General features: G+C 40.6%; 2 protein-coding genes and 1 long non-coding RNA gene across 4 annotated transcripts; all 3 read left to right on the top strand.

The window, feature by feature from the left end:
• Positions 1-11707: 11707 nt before the first annotated feature.
• On the top strand, positions 11708-12753 carry LOC148210863 (uncharacterized). 2 transcript variants are annotated; one of them, XR_015791855.1, is made up of 2 exons: positions 11708-11847; positions 12323-12753. It is a non-coding gene; the product is annotated as an uncharacterized LOC148210863 (long non-coding RNA). The 2 variants fall into 2 exon arrangements; XR_015791854.1 differs by having other exon boundaries at positions 11708-12043.
• Positions 12754-15150: 2397 nt separating this feature from the next.
• On the top strand, positions 15151-16632 carry LOC111023488 (uncharacterized). Its single transcript, XM_088125225.1, has 4 exons — positions 15151-15264; positions 15444-15712; positions 15818-16286; positions 16378-16632. The coding sequence occupies exons 1-4, from the start codon at positions 15151-15153 to the stop codon at positions 16630-16632; spliced, it is 1107 nt and encodes a 368-aa protein (XP_087981351.1).
• Positions 16633-17721: 1089 nt separating this feature from the next.
• Positions 17722-19358, top strand: LOC148210862 (uncharacterized). The gene is made up of 2 exons (XM_088125224.1): positions 17722-18065; positions 18983-19358. Exons 1-2 carry the CDS (start codon positions 17722-17724, stop codon positions 19356-19358), a joined length of 720 nt encoding a protein of 239 aa, XP_087981350.1.
• Positions 19359-20717: the final 1359 nt, after the last annotated feature.

Raw genomic sequence — 20717 nt, 5'->3', positions numbered from 1 at the left:
TCTAAAAAACGACAGAGAGTGTCAACAGTTGTTGGCCTACTTCTGAAGACACCGTTGTCGACCCCGTCTCTGTAACACAGGAGACCGATATGGCGAAGGCGGAAAATACGATTGCTGCCTTGAGGAAGAGCTTGCGACTGCAAAAGCCAGTCTTGAATACCACCGACGGCGGACAAAGAGATGGATCGACTAAGAAGGGCGATACAAATGTTGGAAGCCCGTCTTGCCGATGCAATTGAACGGGGGAACGGACAGAATATTCGAAGGCGACTTAGATGATTCAGTATTCTGGGGTTTTTTCCCTTTGTTTTTATTGTGTGATTTTGAAAGCCCTATACTGAACCATAACTTTTTGAAATATAGTGCCATTTACATGCTCTTTTTGATTTCGTGATCTATCACCACCACACTCATGCTAAGTCAATACATCTATTTAGTTAGGTTTTCGTCGCTCGTACATAACTTCTTCATCGTCTTCATCCCACAACTCATATTGGTCTTATTTCCCCTACTTGTTATATGTCGTCGATATCGATGGGGACATAGCATCCGACTAGAACGAAAGTTTGACTAACCAGAGAACAAAAAAAAAAATTATACTGAAAAAATAAAGAATGTATCAAACGTACTAGGATAAAACGGAGGTTGCATCCTCCCAGAACGAAAGTTTGACGAACCAGATAAAAAAATAATAATAATAAAATAGAATACTTGAAAAAAAATATTAAACTGAAAAGGGTAAAACGTTAATGGTACCATTATCGTGTTGGTCACAGCGAATAAAGATGTCAATATCTTGACGAACTAGAGAAATAGGACAAAAGAAAAAAATCCGGTAAAAAGAAAAATATATCGGTAAATAAACATACGCTGCAAAAAAATATATTATAAAAAATAAAAGATAAAAATAAATGAAAAATAAATATAGAAATAAAATTAAAAATTAAAATTAAAACTAGAACTAAATAAAATTAAAACGTAAAACGGTAACACGTTAATTGTACCGTTATCGTGTTGGTCGCAGCGAATAAAGATGTCAATATCTTGACGGACCAGATAAATAGAACAAAAGAAAAAAATCCGGTAAAAAAAATATATTGCTAAATAAACATATGCGGCAAAAGAAATTATTATAAAAAATAAAAGATGAAAAAAATATAAATAAAATTAATAATAAAATTAAAACGTAAAACGGTAACACGTTAATGATACCACCATCGTGTTGGATGCAGCGAATAAATATGTCAATATCGTGACGAACCACATGAACATAACAAAGGAAACAACTGGAAAAACAAAAGAATTATACTGGAAAATAAGTATATTAAACATAATGAGGTAAAATATTAAAGGTGTCGTTATCATATTGGTGGCAGCAAGTAAAGTAGTCAATATCTTATACCGAGGAGGCGCATGTACATCCGTACCCATGTATTTGAGATGTCTTTTGGAAAAATGAGTTAGTGATTTCGTCGTCGAAATCGTCGAGGTTTGTGCAACTGCATTCACATATATTGTGTCGAGCATATATTCTATAATCAATTTATTTACAATTTACTATAACTTGTGTTACAAAGGAATGGCTATCATATATATATATATATTATTGGAAAAAAAAACGAATAAGACATAGAATTCAGTGGAAAGGAAATTAAAAAAAAAAAAAAAAGAGGAGGGTTTAACAACTGTATGGGATAGAGGAATTAAAATAATAATAATAAGACAATGATATGTATTCAGATTAATCCAACACATAATATCCTATACAGTTGTTAAACCCTTCTTTTTTTTTAATTTCCTTTCCACTGAATTCTATGTCTTATTTCGTTTTTTTTTCCAATAATATATATATATATATATATATATATAAAATATGAGAAATTTGTACTTTTCCGAAAAAAATTGATAGCCATTCCTTTATAACACAAGTTATAGTAAATTGTAAATAAATTGATTATAGAATATATACTCGACACAATATTATATAATACCACTAAGAAGGCCACATAACCCACTGTTTCAACCTAACCGTTTAATTCCAACATCTTATTCCTACCTCGTGAGTTCACAATGATGAAACTGTAATATAGAAATCACATTCTTTTTTTTTTTTCATTTCATATTGTTATTGATTAAAAGATATATAAGTACCTTAATTTTTTTATTTTGAGAATGTTATTCCATCTAATATGGGCCCATTATTTTGGTACATTAGTTTTATAAAATATACTGTTTTTTTATCACCCATTCTCAAAGCCAATCAAGCTAGCATTTTGTTATATATTAAACATTTTACGTTATACTAATTTAACTTCATATTATAATTAAAATTATATTATTAGGAAATTAAGAGACAAAAAGTTGTATATTCCAGCCAAAAGATTTCATACAAATTATTGTTGATAGTTAATTCGTTGACTCACTACTTACCATTAATCAAAAGATATAGATAAGTTAAATTAACAAAATTAGAATGAAAAAAATTAAGTGAATTGTAAATCATAGAAGATTAAAGATCAAATAAGGGATGCATAGATTTAATTGTGTGGATTTGATAAAGTAATGAATCTTGATGTGTGGAGAAAGAGTTGCCAAAAAATAGATCCCACAAAAAATAATCATCTGTACGACTTCGAATAATTGTCGAACATAGTATACTTGCAGATGTCATGGAATCATGATAGTTGAATACCATACTATAGTATGTGGGCAACAATACCAAAAAACCAAAACAAATGAAGGGAAGGAAAAGAAAAAAACGGACCGATGCGTGCGTGCGACTGATGATTTAGTTTTTGGTACCGACGTCCAATGCGCAATATCTCGAGAGATGGAATCGATTACGTCGGTGTAAATGCACCCTAATCAAGGACATCGACGCCTACGCCGTCGCCGTGTCAGGATGCAACCATAATTGCCACGACGAGACACGTCCCAACTACTGCAATTAATGAAGCCGCCGTGATCATCGTCAAATAAGTTTCTCGAAATCTCTATGGACATCGGCATCAACTCATGGAACTTAATGTTGTCAATGTCGATGTCAGTATGACAGCACGATTGTAGACAATGGAAAGAGTTGGGAGAGGTGTGTGGTACACGATGTTGTACTTCCTCCTCATTTTGTACTGCCGGCAACTGACAAACCGACAGTGAAAAGACGATTATCAGTTTAACTTCCTCATAACCAAGAATAAATGAATCGTTCTTAATGCGGGATTGTATTTATTGATAGCCATTCAATCCACCCACTGCACATGGTGACTGATGTGAATCGATGGCGTTTTAGGGGACACGCGATACGCATATATCAACCTATATATTATTCTCTTCGTCTCTACAGCCATTACACACCTCCAGCACATCCTTAATACTCCACTTGCAACCGGAATGCAGCACGCGATGGCAAAGAGCAGTGCTCACGGCTTGGGCCTAGATGACTCTTGGGAATGGCTAGAAGAAGCCCTGCTGGAGCTCACGCGTCTTCAGCAAAAGGGTTGTTCGACGATACGAGAGTACGAAATCATGCAGGCAAGAATCCAGTACATGAAGAGGGTCCTTAGCTATACACGCAAGCAGATTGCTAAACTGGAGGCACGTCTTCCCACTAAAGAAGGACGCCCATAGGCCATGGAGTCAGGTTCTTTACATCACTCTTTCCGTATCTCCGAACACCTCTGTGATTTTAGTGCACCCAGTAGGGACTATTTTTATATAATGTAGAATGATGGGAGTAGGTAAATGGAACAAGGTCGGAATATGATAGTGGAATGAAGAAGTGATTCAGTTCTAATAATCTCGGAAAGCGCGCTTGGTGCAAAAGTAAATGCAATTTTGCTGTTTGAACTACGAAACCCTAGGTATTCAATGCATATACGGGTTGAGTCGGCCTATATAACGTATGAGAGTTCACATCACTTCCAACCACTCGTGTAGACATCTGATATGGAAAACGACGGGGCAGACATTAACAGAAGGCAATGGATGCCCTACGAGCGGTCGAGACAAAAATAAACGACGCACAGATGGAATTGGCATTAAATGAGTCAATGTTTGAGATGGCGAGGGAAGAGGAGAGCGATATGAGTATGGAGTACAGGTGTTGGCTTTTTGGCCCTTAATCTCAAATTAATTAATTTTAATTAATTAATTAATTAATGTTTTGATGATAACAAACTTAATTCTTTTATTTGAAAATTTTAATATTTTAAAGTGTCCACAGTGTAGAGCTTGATACGACGATTCCAACGAATTTTGAATCACCCAAATCAGAGCTCAAACGAAGAAATTATGACAAAAACAAATTGAAAGGAAAAATACCGAGATGATGACGTGGCGGATGAATCAACTAAGTGGACCAATGAAATAGTGACACGTGGCAAGATGTATTTACTGAAATTTTTTAGTTTATAAAGAAATGGAAAAGAAAAAGAAATGAGGAAAAAGAAATGAAACAAAAAAAAGGAAAGAGAAAGTGAAAGAGTCGTTTGAAAAAAAAAATCAGGCGCTAACAGGAAAAGAAAGAAAGAAAAAAAATTATTATTTTATTATATTATATTTTCAAAATCAATTATTATTTTATTCAATTAAAACTCAACCTTTGATCTTCAATCATTAAAGATCTAATAGTCCAAATTCAATTTCGATTTCAAATTTATTTTCTATTTTTCCTCACCTATTTAAACCTCACTTCCCTCAACATTTTAATAATTATTCTCTCCCAATTTTCTCTCCAATTTCATCTACTATTTATCTCTCCAAAAATTTCAATGTTGTTCTAATTTCTTGTGAGAGAAATTTTATTTGAGAGATCCATGTGCTCCCAATTTTATTTGTCTTAGCCAAATTGAGGGCTTTTATTTTGTAAGAATTTTTCTTACAAATTTGTGAGCAAATATTTGTATACCCACACTTTGAGAGAGTTTGTAAGTTGGTTCTTAGATTTCTATATCATTTGTAAGGGTTGCTCTTATGCCCAAAAAAGAGTAGTTGTAACGGTTTGATCCTGAACCGTGGAAAGGATCGAGTTTCTTCTTGCTCCCGGGAAAAGAAGACTTTGTACCAGTTTGACTCCTATCGTGGAAAGAGTCAAGTTCCTTAATCGAATACCCAAGAGGCGTTTGGGGAGTGGAGTAGGTCGGTTGTTGCCGAACCACTATAAAATTTCTGGTATCATTTTCTCTAACCCTACTCTATTTAATTTTTGCAATTAATTTTCTTTATTACAAATTGTATGAAATTAATTGTTCGAATTTGTTAATCATGTTTAATGGTCAATATTTATATTTGAATTATTTGGGTGGTGAAATTAATTAGGGTGTTTGTATTTCTAATTTATTGTTTAATTTGTGATAAATTAATTGTTCCCAAAAAGTTTACTTATTTGTTTAAATTTGGGCCCACCGTAGTAAAAAGTTTAAAAAGTTTCATTAAACCTTATTCACCCCCTCTAGGGTTATCATACTGATCTAACAACAGGGAACTCAGAATGAAGGAGGATTTTGACGTTGTCTGGTTAATGCGGGGTCATATTGGACGAAGAAAAGGACTAGATAAACTACTCGTCCTTATCTTTTAATTTACATGTTTCCTTCACTCTCCCATCTGTGGTGTTTGCTTAAATGTGTATTTTTTGTTATTTCAAGTTTTTCTAAACTACGTGTTTCAACCTGTGTATGGTCCGGTTCAATAACTTAATCATGTAGTTGTTACTTTCTTTACTCTGCGTTGTTATTGTACCTATTGCAATGCAGTTTCGAATGCCCAAATTATGTCACGGCTCTGTAGTTTACGCCTTCAACTATGTTGCGCTCATGTTTCTGAAAATGTTATTTCGTATTTCATATGATCCATGCATGACCATATTCGATTACAATGCACGCATACAGACTATTAAGTGGAGTGAGTTGACTCAAGATGGTTGAACAAAATCTGGATACTGATACGATCCATCGATAAATATATCCATATCATTGGAGACGTAGATAGGATTTCCAACAGATTATGGTGACGATGTCGACGTGTATCGCTTGGACGATATCGTGATTGTACCGACGTGCACAGCACGGCATAACACGATAGTATAATAATAATAAAATATTAATAATAAATGCACTACTAGCAGTTCACCTACCAAACCCTACATTATCAATGCAGCCAGTACTTGTTTAGCTTAAATAGGACTGTCGATCCCAGTATGCATCCAATGCTTCGGTGAATACAGGCAGTATGGCAACAGACGACACTGACGAGATATGGAAAGCGATGGATGTAATCCGGGCGGTTGAGAAGCAGATACAAGACGCGCGGCTGGAACTGTCCCTGACCGAGGTGATGCTGGAAATGGCAAAAGAGCACAACACGAAGTCAGTTTGGCGTACGTGGAACTCTTACAGTAGGAGCAGCATCTAGAACGCCGTGTCGCTGCTACGGAAGAGAAGGCCAAAGTGGAAGCCAGGAATAATAATAGAGGAATCAACTACTGGTATGTTTCGTTATATCTACATTGTTTTGTGGGTTCGGTCTATATTTTTTTTTCTCCATTGGGGTATGAAACCATATGTTGTTTCATTTCATGGTGTCAAATGCTCTATTTGACTCAAAAGATTTGTGTCGTACGCAGCATCTGGAATTGTTGTGGAGGAAGAACCGTTTTCATGAGTTAGAAAGCGTTTTGGAATTTTTCCACATTAAGTTGTTTTTTTATTCACCTAATTGGTTTCACCGGTATGCCAACCATTGACAAACTCCATCTCGTAACAACGAAGGGATACACAGTGCAAAAAGATAGTGCTCTTGCTGGCCGTGGACGTCGTTAACTTGTTCGACGTCGATATTAGTACGTATATGGAGACGTTTTGACGTGTCCGTAATGCGAGAAACCTACAGACGGTAAGTTCGATTTCACGTTTAATATGGTTGATATCGATATTGATAAACCTACATTGACATCGATAAACATGTATCAACATTGATCCACCAACCTACGGATGGTAAGTTCGATTTCACGTTTAACCTATGGCCAATATTGACATCGATAAACTTGTATTGACATCGATAAACTAGTATTGACGTCGATAAACATGTATCGACGTCGATATACCAACCTATGGTCAGTAAGTTCGATTTTACATTTAACCTATGGCCGATATCGACATCAATAAACCAGTATCGACGTCGATAAACCTGTATCGACGTCAATAAAACCTGTATCGACGTTGATATACCAACCTACGAACAATAAGTTCGATTTCACGTTTAACCTAGGACCAATATCGACATCGATAAACCTGTATCAACGTCGATAAACCAACCTACGGACAGTAAGTTCGATTTCACGTTTAACCTATGGCCAATATCGACGTCGATAAACCTATAACGATGTCGAAATTATTATACAGGGGCGTATATCAACCTGTTCGTAACACGAGAAACCTATGGACAATAAGTTTGATTTTACGTTTAACCTATGACGTGCCAAAAACAATAAATTATTGTTAATGCTGGAGTATATTAATTCATTAACATCCATCAGACCCACCAGGCATAAGATTAAAGTGAGTGGGGTAAATGCGGGATTCTACGGAAGGTAGGAAACAACACTATTAATAAAGACCACAGACTAATCCGTACTTCTCAAAATCGCCATACAGGGTTTCATGAGAGATTGGCAACAGAACGACTGAACCAATCAACAACAACTGGTTAGAAAGGGCACATGATGTTGTTGAAGACGTCGATCTAGTTTTGGCGGGCCTTGAAATCGATGCACAGTCAACCATGCAGAAGTATGAGACCATTAGGAAGCGAATAGAGTGTCTGGAGTCTATTGTGAGGAAAATACGCGAACAAAACGCTAGATTGGAGGCCGATCTAGTGATTGTAGGGGGACGCCCGTAGTCTGCATCATAACTGCGTTGTTTTTATTATTTTTTTCTTTTTCCGTATGTTTGATTTAGTTATCTTATGAATGAAACTTCGTTTTGTTGTCCATGCTGGGTTTGTCCAGTAGCAGGTTTAATTTTATGTGTGCAACACTATGGTTTCAGAACGATTTGCTATGTCATTTTTCTTTTCCGGCACAGTCCTGCATCTAACGTGGAATAGTTTGAACAAAATACAATATAAAAATTGATACCACATACTCTACAAAATCAAGTAGTTAGTTCTAGATTGTACAATAACATTAATTAAAGGAAGAATATAACAAAGAGGAAAATGAGGAACGAAATTGGTTTACATGTTGTGTGATGTATGAGACTCAGACGCCTGTTTTCAACCTGCAATTCGGCAACCCTGTCCATCAGACACATGTTTTGCACCGAGAGAGCTCGAACATCGTCGCGACACTGCATCATCTCCGACACGGCAACCCTTGCCTCCACCTCACATAGTTTGCACTCTACTTCCAATCGACGAACGAAGGACTCGTTGTCTGTCTTAATATAGTTGTACTCGCTTGATAAGTTGTATTGACGCTCCAACTCTGTTAAACGATTCCAATATCGAGTGACCTCATCATTGAGGTAAGGAGGATCGTGCGTCGACTCGTCGCTCTGTCCGACATGACACCGTCTGAATCGGAAGAAATACGAGTGAGTGCAATATGCAACTCCGGTGTTGGAGGAACGTGCAGTGTGGCACCTATATATACAACATGCGACTATTTGGTTTGATGACTTACAGATTTGTGTTAAGGAAATGGCGTATGAGCATGATTGAAGGTAGATGTAGCCCAATATTAATGCGATGCTGACTAATTGGATGGTAGTGGTTAAACTGCATGTAGACGGCGGTCATTAGATGTATGTATGAAGGCGAATGCGAGAACAGTAGCAAGAGTGTTGTGGAACACTGTCGATCGAAGACGATACCGTGTAAATATTATTATTATTTTCCTCGAGGATAATGGTACAGCAGCGTTCGGGAGGACAAGAGATAGTCGACATCGATATCTTTAAACGTCGATAGAGACGTTGCTAACAAAGACAATATCAACCCCGTCAAAGCAATTGGTACGTGTATATATGATGTGTGCCTTCTATCGTTATAATCGATACCGACATCACGACGATGTACGACAATGCAACCTTTTCCTCCATCTCGCGTACTCTATGTTTCGTTTCATGCAGCTGATCAATGAGGGACTCTTGATCGAATTTGCTATTACCTAAATCGCTTGATGAGTTGTACGGACACTCTGTCTCTATGTAGAGATTAAACTCCTGACTGACCTCATCATCTGACGAGATGCGGATTATGTGGCAATTGGTTACCTCGTTAGACATCGTACTATTTGCACACACATGAAAAAAAATAAATGTAATATGAAAACTCGGGTTTTTTTGTGCAGGGTTAAACAAATTTATATACATGCGAACTGTGACTGGTGGTTGATTGGGTTACAAATTTAGGCCATGGGTTGTGAGCACGAATGAAGTTAGTTGTAGGACGAGTATTAATTTAATTGTGACCTGATTAATGTAGTAATTGAATTCAGTTGTGCTACTGCTACTTATATGTATTGTACGTAGACGGTATCATGGTATGAGGTCATCGGGATGCAAAAAGGGAAAGACGGTGGCGATAGCAGTATAGAGCCACATCGATTGCTTGCACCGCGGATGTGCTGGTAAGAAATATGTGGTCCATGAATATACCAGATGATAACGACGCCGTTGTCGTACACTTATAAAATATGACAACATCGATATCTCAACAATACGAGCGGTAATATAGGACATGCTCTACGAAGGGTCGATACAAATGGGTCGATGCTAATGTCCGACACATAGCTCGCTAACATGTAGGATCGCTGATGTTGATGTCAATACCGATCTAAATCTGCGTGCGTCAAAACCGTTGAGATCTTCTTCGTCGTGGGTCAGGTAAAACCTTATAGACAATAAATTCGATTATATGTTTAACCTCCGCTCGGGTACCAGTGACTCTGCGTTAATGTGATATTTTATTAATGATCGTTTAAACTACCCACTGCGTAAAATAAATACGGTGCGATAAGGTGCGACGTCGTCCGATGCACTAGACAAATTGTTTTAATATCTTGTTTTTATATTTGTTTATTTATTAACCTAAAGAATCGGTGTCTTCATGTCGCTTATATGTGACACGTACAACACTATTTATATTTATTTTGTTTGCCCTAGTTTGTGGATAATAAAATACAAAAGAAAACAATAGGCGGAATGAAAGAGAGTGATAACAACTACTTCAACTCTGGTACTTCAACGCCAATAAAAGAGGGATGGTTCGAAAGGGCCAAGAATGCGATGGAACGAGCCCAACTGCTCCTCACAGGGATTCGGCTACAGGCCAGTTCAAGAATGCAGGAGTATGAGACGATACAAGAGCATAGATGCAGAAGAGAAACATAGAAAAATATATGGTGAAACGAGAGAACCATCTAACAACCCTAGAGCAACACACATAGGCAACGACCCTGATCGTCGTGGCTGTTGTTTTTCGGTTCTAATTATCTGTACTTAGGATGCATGTTTAATAGAATGACCTATATCTGTCCTAATTTGCAGTAAAGTGTACGAATGTTTGATTTACCCATTAATAAATTACAGCGTGCATGGTCGTTGATTTCAACAAAGGATAAAAAAATATAAAAATAAATACAAGATAGATACAGAGAATTAACAAAATATATAACAAACAAACCAGACCCAAATAAGTCGAGTAATAATAACAAAATTAATTAGAAGCGAGATACCAGAGGTAGACTCGTTTTTTGGAACTTTTTAACTTTCTTTTTTTGTTTTACCTTTAAAGCACCGTCTCGAGTTCTACAAGGACGCTTTTGAGGAATACCGCAAAAGCATTCTGCTGGCCATAGGCGATAAGCAGGATCTCAGGCTAAAGATCGAGAACCTCGAAGAGAGAATCCCGCTGCCGATGAGAAGGAAAACCGCCGCGCTCGTTAGGCTTTCAATCATCCCATTTCTTCAACCTCAATATGGACAATGCTTTTTTTTCCCTAGGAACACAGTCTATTATTTCTTCAACTTCATCTCCCGCAATTTCCTCTATAATAATATATTATATATTTGCCCATTGTTGTCAACACATATCTCATCGCTTCCCAGTATAAAGTAAATATAATTTAGTTTTTAATCTTAAACAAATATATATATAATAATAATTTAAAGTTATCCGTGTCGATATAATTGCCTTTATGTACCGATGTCGTCCTCCGTAGCTTTATCGACATCGCGAACTATTCCTTGCGTTGCGTCGCTACTGCATGTTGTTATCGATACCTTAATTTTTTATCGGCACTGTGTATTGTTTCCGCTAAGAGTTGTGTCGATCTCGATGGTATCCGAATGAAAGTAAAAAGTTGATCGGTAACGACAGAGGCGTTACCTTTGCCTACAAATGATACAGCTGTCTTTAAGTCGTTATCTATGGTGATGTAACATAATAATAGGATAAAAAAAAACCAGAGGCAAAAAATAAAGGGGGGAAACATATTGGAAAGTCGAGGATGGGCGGGAACAATATTAAGGGATGAAAATTAGGAGATCAAGGATGTATTCGTAATTAACGGGTGTCAGGAGGGTTAGAATAACATGTTGTTGAGAATGGAGCCAAATTAAAAGAAAGAATGAAGGTGGCTTAATGGGCTTAAATAAAAAAAAGGCCCATTACATTATTTCTTCTTCATTAAGTTGGCAATTTTCTTTTGTTAAAAAGCAAGTGTCTGCCGCCCACGATTTTAACAACCCCGAGAGAGAGAATCAAGTGAGAGAAATTTACAGAGAGAGAGTTTTGGCGAGAGTTTCCTGGTGAGGCTTCACAAAGAAGAAAAACGTGAGCTTTGTAAGTTTTTGTTTCCATTGAAGAATTTTAGAAGCTTATAAGAGTGATTCGTGAGCATTTTTCTTTGAGAGAAAAGTGAGAGAAATCATTATAGAGCGTTGTAAACTCTGGAAGATTCTCCTGACATTTGGTGGAACCTGCAACGGTAGCAGAAAACTGGAACTTAGCCCACATTGGGTGAACCAGTATAAATCCGGTGTCGATTTGTCTTCCCTATATTTTATTGTTCTTGTTGCTTGAGGTTTAGGTTGATTTATCTACTCTTTGAACATAGTTCTGATTTGATTTATTTCCGTTATAATTGGAACCAGAACCTGATCTGGGATTAGTTAACATATATTGTCTGGAATTGTGATTGAGATAATATTTGTTAGCTTGTTTTATTCCTATTACATGTTTCATGGATTAGTGTCATATCTCATTGATGCCCGTAATTTATGTCATTGCTGTGATTATCCCCTTTCTTTTCCCGCAGTGGTACCAACTCTGATCACCCACACGCGAGCGGCGACTCCAGCTACCCACGAGCAGCGAACTCCCTGCGCCACGATGAGCCAGGACGTGTCCTCACACGAGAACCGGAAATGACTCCTCACGACATCCCGTTGCGGCGAAGTCCTCCGGAAACCCGACTAGCCCATGGTCATCATTAGCTTTTTGTAAGTTCAGTTGATGATTTTATTTGTTGGGTTTTCTTCTGCAAACCTTTCTGTGGTCCTTTTGTGGTTGTGGTTCAGCGGGGATTGATTACACTTAGTGCATAGATTCTCCACAGACTGCAAGTGCGGTTCTTGAATGTATTAAAATGTAAACGTTTGTTGCTATTCTGAGTTGGGTTTTACTGTAATTTAACGTTTAATGGTAATTGCAGTTTCAATGAGTTGAGTTGTGGGTGTTTTAGGTTTACTTCTTGAGTTTTTTGTTGATTTTCCATGATATGGGAATGTTGGAAGAGGAGGATATATCCTTAATGAATGATTTTAAAGGGTGAATATTGATTCTGAAAGATGATTTTGTTGGGTTGGTTTTATTATTAAATTTGCCTATTCTCGTTTAATCGTCATTCGGTTGCTTTCTGTTTGCTAATCTTGGGATGAGCATCCATAAGCTTCGTTTTCCATGTTCTCAGTTGTATTCTAGTGAGGTTTCGTACTTTTTCTGTTGTTTGATTATTGAGGAAAAACATAAATAAATGGATTCATGAACTTTAGCTGTTATTTTTCTAAGTAAGTTGTGACTTTTTGTTCTAATATTTTTGAGTGGATGGTTGTATAGTCAACACTTACGAGGGAAGTGGCAATGGTTACAATCTCCTTCCAGTTTTATGGTTAAAAATGATCTTTCTGATAGATTTCTAGTATGTGTAATTGAAGCTCAATCATGGTATTGCTGAATTGTAACTTAAAATTACCCAGTTTATAACTCCTTCGGTTGGAGTTGAGTCAAAGAATGCCATTGGTGCCTGAGTATACTACATAACATATATTTTAAGAGCTTTTATGCTTTTGTATTGTTGAACTCATCTAGTTTTAGTTGTTTGCTAGGAAATAATGTACCTTGAAAGGGTAAAGCTAATTGATTTGAACTTTTATTTTTTGTTGTTAATTTCTGATGACTGTCATCTTGGTTATTGCAATTACTCAAAAAAATCATGTATCTATATTAGATTCAAAAATGAAATCTACAAGCCAACTTTAACATGGACTATAAATCAATTTTTCTCATTTTAATAACTTGTACGTGGCATATTTTTCGATCTTATGCTACGAACATACTGCCCTTTTATTTGATATTTTTCGATCTAAACTCCAACCATAAATCTCAATTTATGGAACCAAGTAAAATTTAACAATCACCATCCTTTCAATTTACACCTGCGTCATTTTTCAATTCCCAAACTATCTCAAATGTCCAACAATGCTTATAATACATATATAGCTATTAAAATGGTGCAAAGTACTACAAAGAGCCCTTTTATAATTTTAAAATCTTTAAATATTTCTTCGCCATTTGATTTACAACAATACAAGCATCAACCATTAACCATTAACTTCACAAGTACGGCCCATTGAAAGTGATGTTGTTTGGGGGAGAAATATCCCTTCGCCACGTGGAGGACGGGGATTCGCCGTCAATGGAAGAATTAGAGGAATAAGCTTACGGAGCTCCATCTCGGATCCTTCCGAGGTGGGATATTCACCACTTCCTATTAAGGAATTCATTCGACGTTTCCAGGAATGTGTCCAAGGTCGACCTGATCGAACCCGACACATCCGACCAAGGTAACCCTGTCGTAACCCCTGTCGGAATCTAAACCTATAAATAGAGGGCCTCATTTCACTATCAGGTATCGAATTTCTCTTCGAACTTAATATTAAGTCCGAACTGCTTGCTGACTTGGGCGTCGGAGATTTTGCCCTTTTGTGCAGGTCTTCCCTTTACATTTCGGATCGGTGCTAGGACTGGGTTCGAGCTAGATAGACGTTGTGCAAATCCTTGCATAAACATTTGGCGCCGTCTGTGGGAAGGCAAGTATAAGTCGTCCCAGCAACCAAAACATTTGATCCGAGATGGTTCAGCCAATAGAATCTGCAAACACGGCAGAACGAAGAGCCTTGAACGGGAACAACGACGCTCAGCATGAGCTGGACGCCAAAGTGACTGAAGAGCAAACTAAGGCAGGGCAAGAGGTGGATCCACCTCGGAGGTCCACACGCAATGCCAACACTATCCTGCCACCAGCACACCCGAGGTCTGGCAAGGCCAACCGAGGTCGAGGTGGTACCTAGAGAAAGACCTCTCGAAGGGCCACGCCGGCCGCGGACCTTGAAGTTCTCGCAACCCTCCAGCAGGAATTAGATGATATGGACAATCGAGTGCACACTATGGAGGAAAGTACAATGAAATGATGAGGGCGAACTGAACTGGGTCCCATTCCAAGGCCCCAGGCGGGACGGACGACCTGCCGGAGGATGGAGATGACTTGGATCCACCCATCCACCCCGATGACTATGAACCCGCTGTTGAAAACAAAGGGATTGATTATAGTCTGAGGGATCACGACCTCCGAAAACACCTGGTTGATAAGAAGAAGAAGGCCTCACGGGGCCAGGGATCTCTCCGTCATGCTCTAAAAAATACTCCAACTCCGACCTCAAGGCCCAGTCAAAATACACACCTTTAACACCAGAGGCCGTAATTACGAGGGAAGAGTTCAACCTGATGAAACACAGATTCGACGAGTAAGTTGAAGCACTTAAGGCCAAATGCGAAAAGAAGGAAAGCCTGTTCGATGATGGCGATATGGGTGAATTGTCATTCACCTCTGACGTATTGGAGGCTGCAATCCCTCCGAAGTTCAAAACGCCAGCCATGAAGCCCTACGACGGGTCTAAGGACCCAAAGGACTACATAGAGGTCTTTGAGGGCCTCATGAACTTCCAAGCGACGTCTTGACGCCATCAAGCCTTTCAGATCGCTCTCACGGGGAGCGCTCGGCTCTGGTACAGAAGGCTACCGGCGAGGTCGATCTCGACTTATGGCCGGCTGAGGAAAGATTTCATTAGCCCATTCTCTTCTCGGCATTACGACCAAAGACTGCCACCCACCTCGCCACCATCCGACAGAAAGAAGACGAGACTTTGAGAGAGTACGTGACCCGCTTCAAAGAAGAACAACTTAAGGTCGCGCACTGCTTTGACGACTCGGCCATGTGCTACTTCCTTACTGGCCTGGCCGACGAGACTCTGACGGTTAAACTGGGTGAAGAAGCACCGTCAACCTTTGCTGAGGTCTTGCAGAAAGCCAAGAAGGTCCTAGATGGGCAGGAGTTGCTCAAAACCAAGCTAGGTCAAACAGACAAGAGGTCCGACTAGAGAAAGTCAGGCGGTCAAGACAAAGGGAAGTTCGATTCTAAATCCAAGGACAAAGGATCATCTTCTCAACCCGTACAGAGCCGATCTGAATACAGGAGATCCAACTCGGACTCTAACCGAAGGGGGCCCTATGAGAGGTACACCCCAACCACTATTCTGATCTTTGAGATTCTTACCAATATCGAGGAGAACGGGTTAGAAAAGCTCCTCAAGCGACCTGATAAGCTTAGAGGACATCCGGAAAAATGCAGCAAAGACAGGTACTGCCGTTTCCATCGCGACGACGGCCATGATACCTTGAGTTGCTGGGAATTGAAGCACCAAATTGAGGACCTGGTTCAAGATGGCTACTTCAAAAAATATGTAAGCAAGCCGGGCGCGAGCTCGGCACAGAAAAAAGAAGAGAGGAAGCATTCAAAGACGCCACCTCGGAGAGATGACCGACCTGCGATCATCAATACAATCTTTGGTGGCCCTAGTGGGGCCCAGTCTGGAAACAAGAGAAAGGAACTGGCCAGGGAGGCTCGGCGTGAAGTCTGCACTATTCAGAGCAGAGGCCGGCCTGTCCCATTTCCTTCTCTGACTCCGACCTGGAAGGGTACACTTGCCCCACAATGATGTCCTGGTGATCTCACCGTTGATCGACCATGTCCAGGTCAGAAGGGTGCTGGTAAATGGGGGCGCTTCCGCCAACATTCTATCTCTCACCACTTACCTAGCACTGGGATGGACCAGGACACAGTTGAAGAAGAGTTCAACCCCCTTAGTTGGATTTTCGGGAGAATCAGTCACCCCGAAGGGTTACATTGATCTTCCCATCACTATCGGCCAAGGTGACACTCAAGTCACTCAGATGGCCGAGTTCGTGGTGATAGATGGCAGGTCGTCCTACAATTCCATTTTCGGATGACCTGTTATCCACTCACTTTGGGCCATCCCATCGACTCTGCACCAAGTTATGAAGTACTCTACGATCAACGGAGTCGGCATGATTCGAGGAGAGCAGAAAACATCCTGGGAATGCTATACCTCTACACTTAAAGGGTCAGCAGTTTGCACTTTGGAAGAGCAATCAAACCTTCTAAGTCCAGCAGCCCGCAGCTCCGAGGACGAGCAGCCCAAGACCAACCAACGCGAGGTGGCTGCGTCCATTAAAGAACTGGAGCTTGTCCCTCTGCTCAGCTCGAAAAAGCAAGTAAGCATAGGCACCAAGCTCGGGACCATCGTTTCCTTTCTTAGGGCGAACTCAGACGTGTTCGCATGGTCTCACGAAGACATGTTGGGCATTGATCCGAAGATAATGGTTCATCGCCTCAACATTGACCCATCATTCCGACCTGTCAAACAGAAAAGAAGACTTGTAAAAAGAAAGATGAGTGATGTAATTGTTGAGGAAGTAAACAAACTTCTCAAAGCTGAATACATTAAAGAAATTATGTATCTCGAGTGGCTCTCTAACGTTGTTTTGGTTAAAAAATTCAACGGAAAGTGGAGAATGTGTGTAGACTTTCCAATCTTAATAAGGCTTGCCCAAAAGATTGCCTCCCACTACCGAGGATTGACCAGCTCGTGGATGCTACGCCGGGCATGAGCTGCTCACCTTCATGAACGCCTACTCTGGATACAACCAGATAAAAATGTACGAGACAGATCAAGTCCACACCTCTTTCATAACCGATCAAGGCCTATACTGCTACAAGGTCATGCCCTTCGGTCTAAAGAACGCGGGGGCGACTAATCAAAGGATGGTGAACAAAATGTTCGCCAACTAGATCGGACGCAATATGGAGGTCTATGTGGATGACATGCTTGTCAAAAGCAGACAGTCCAGGTCGCACCTGGCCGACCTGATTGAAACCTTCGAGGTACTCAGAAAGTACCAAATGAAGTTAAATCCTGCCAAATGCGCCTTTGGAGTCTCGTCTGGCAAGTTCCTAGGGTTCATGGTTAATAATCGTGGCATTGAGGCTAACCCAGAGAAGATAAATGTGTTCTCGAGATGCAAGCGTTGAGGACCCTTAAGCAGCTACAATGCCTTAATGGGAGAATTGTTGCCCTCAACCGGTTCGTCTCCAGATCTACCGACAAGTGCATTCCCTTCTTCAAAGTGTTAAGAACGAATGGACCATTCGAGTGGACAGATGAGTGTGAGGCAGCTTTTGAAAAACTCAAACGCTACCTCTGCTCGGCACCGTTGCTCGTGAAGCCCATGTCAGGAGATCAACTACATTTATACTTGGTCGTGTCAGACAGTGCTGTCAGCTCAACCCTGGTCAAACAAGATGGAGTACGGCAGAGTCCTGTCTATTACACGAGTAAGGCCATGACCAAAGCCGAGACCAGGTATCCCTAAATGGAGAAACTGGCCCTCGCCTTAGTCATTGCGGCACTTAGACTAAGGTCGTACTTCGAAGCCCCATACCATGACCGTGATCATGAACTTACCCTTGAAGCAGGTTTTTCATAAGCCAGAGACGTCTGGACGGTTGATGAAATGGGTTGTGGAGTTAAGTGAGTACGAAGTCCAGTTCGAGCCCCGAACGGCTATAAAGGGACAGGTCGTTGCGGACTTCGTAGCCGAACTCACTCCTCTACCAGCTCAAACCTCCTCATCCGACCAGCCGTGGACGATGTACGTGGATGGCATGCGTTTTGAATATGCCCTGCGCTTCAACTTTCGTACCTCAAACAATGAGGCCGAGTATGAAGCCCTGTTGGCTGGACTACGCATGGCAAGAGGGCTGGGGCCACCCACCTTCAAATTTTCAGTGATTCACAACTAATAGTGAATCAGATTAAAGAAGAGTATCAAACAAAAGATTCTCGGATGGAGAAGTATTTGGGAAAGGTCAGATCGAACCATGCTTACTTCCGGGCCTACGAAATCAGACAAATCCCGAGGTCACAAAATTCCAACACTGACGCCTTAGCCAAATTAGCGTCTACTTACGAGACCGACTTGACGAGGTCGGTCCCAGTGGAAATATTGGACAATCCTTTTATTTTGGAGTCGGACATGATGGAGGTCGACTCACACCTTCTGTCATGGATGGATCAGATCAAGGACTTCCTAGAGCGTAAAGTCTCGGTAGACCCAAGGGAAGCCAAAAAATTGACAAGGAAAACAACTCGGTACTTGCTCCGAGATGGGACACTATACCGGCGCGACTTTTCCTTACCTCTCCTTAAGTGTATTTCCAAAGAAGATGGAAATTACGTTCTTAGAGAAGTTGACTAAGGTGTCTGCGGCAACCACTTAGGGTCAGGTCCCTGTCAGCGAAGGTCATTCGTCAGAGTTACTACTGGCCCACGATAGACCGAGATGCAAAGGAATTTGTGAAAGCATGTGACAACTGCCAGCGCTTTGCAAATCTCGTCCACCAACCTCCCGAGCTGCTGACTCCGATCTCAACATCGTGGCCCTTTGCGCAATGGGGAGTTGACCTTATTGGACCTTTCCCATTGGGCAAGGGACAGACCAAATATGCAGTTGTTGCCATAGATTACTTCACCAAATGGGCCGAGGCTAAAGCCCTCTCGACAATCACAGAGGCTAGAGTCACGACCTTTATTTGGACAAACGTAGTCTGCCGTTTCGGCATACCCAATGTTATCGTGACTGACAATGGGAAGTAGTTTGACAATGTCAAGTTCAAAGACTTCTGCCACAAGCTTGGAATTAGTCACCTCTGCTCGTCTCCAGCTCACCCTAAGGCTAACGAACAAGTGGAGGTGGTCAATAAGATCATTAAACGCAGCCTTAAGCTACGACTCGACACCAGGAAAGGGCGATGGGCGGAGGAGCTACCCGAAGTACTATGGTCCTACCGAACTACGCCTCGAGAGTCTACTAGAGAAACTCCCTTTTCCATGGCCTTCGGGTCCGTGGCCGTAGTGCCTGTAGAAATTGGGATGCCAATGGAGATAGTGCACTACTATGAGTAGGCTAGGAACGAGGAGGAGTTACTTCTCAGCCTCGACCTCATCGATGAGAAGAGGGAAGCAGCCCAGCTACGTTTGGCCGAATACCAAAATCGAATGGCAAGGCACTACAACTCGAGAGTCCGACCTCGGAGTTTCCAGGTCGGACACTTAGTCCTCCGCAAGGTGCAGAAGCATGTTGAGGCGTTGGAACCGAGTTGGGAAGGGTCATTCGAAGTCAAGGGCATAGTCCGACCTGGGACATATATGCTCACCGATCTCGAAGGAAAGTTACTTTTGCATCTGTGTAATGTAGAGCATTTGAAGAGATATTACCCTTGAAGCGTTAAAAATGGTCCAAAAATGAGTTGGAACTTGTAAAAGTTTTTAAGGGCTAATCCCAGTAAAGGACTCCGTGTTATTTAATTTCATGTCTCCTAAGCGTGCGAGTTCGATGTGAAATTAAATGGGGCCAGATGTGGATTAAAACACAGAAAAATTCGAGCCTCTAGAACTTGCGAGTTCGAGGTGAGATGTGGATTAAAACTTAGAAAAATTCGAGCCTCTAGAACTTACAAGTTCGAGGTGAGATGTGGATTAAAACTTAGAAAAATTCAAAACCGCTAAAGAACTTACGAGTTCGAGATATGAAACGAATAGCAGGATCAAAAGTTGGTTTTCAATAAAATATTACATTAGCAAGTAAAGTTTTGGCCGAGGTGTATAGACCTGGTGACCAAGTACAAAAAAGCAAAAAGTCGAAGATAACATGAGAAAGCTGTAAAAGAAGGAGGAGCCTCAGTTGCTTCCGAGGTGTGACCCTAGCTTATCTTGGTACCTGAGGATGTCGACTTCCTGGGAGTCTACCATCCCAACCTCTTGGGAGGAGTTCACACCGGCAACAAAAAAGAGAGTCTCATCAGCCACTTGGGAAGAAGGGTCTACGTTCTCTTTCTAGTCGAGTTCGGCCTCAGAATCAAGCTCCTTCCGGCATTGATCTATAAGGTGCTAGGGGCCAGGAGTCCCGTTTAGGCCAGAAGCCCACTTTTCGGCATCCTGAGCTTGATAGGCTCA

Source organism: Momordica charantia (genome assembly GCF_013281855.1).
Source record: "Momordica charantia cultivar OHB3-1 chromosome 6 unlocalized genomic scaffold, Mcharantia_2.0 BLBB01000006.1, whole genome shotgun sequence".
Classification (NCBI taxonomy): domain Eukaryota; kingdom Viridiplantae; phylum Streptophyta; class Magnoliopsida; order Cucurbitales; family Cucurbitaceae; genus Momordica; species Momordica charantia.
This window is presented reverse-complemented; position numbering and strand designations above follow the sequence as displayed.

What these genes read in the sequence shown, in the direction of transcription:
- LOC148210862 (XM_088125224.1), top strand. Translation starts at nt 17,722, where the DNA reads ATGCAAGCGTTGAGGACCCTTAAGCAGCTACAATGCCTTAATGGGAGA. An exon ending in ATGACCAAAGCCGAGACCAG is followed by an intron (nt 18,066 to 18,982) that starts GTATCCCTAAAT and finishes GCAACCACTTAG; the next exon opens with GGTCAGGTCCCTGTCAGCGA.
- LOC111023488 (XM_088125225.1), top strand. Translation starts at nt 15,151, where the DNA reads ATGGGTGAATTGTCATTCACCTCTGACGTATTGGAGGCTGCAATCCCT. An exon ending in CTAGGTCAAACAGACAAGAG is followed by an intron (nt 15,713 to 15,817) that starts GTCCGACTAGAG and finishes ATCTGAATACAG; the next exon opens with GAGATCCAACTCGGACTCTA. An exon ending in TTCAGAGCAGAGGCCGGCCT is followed by an intron (nt 16,287 to 16,377) that starts GTCCCATTTCCT and finishes GACCATGTCCAG; the next exon opens with GTCAGAAGGGTGCTGGTAAA.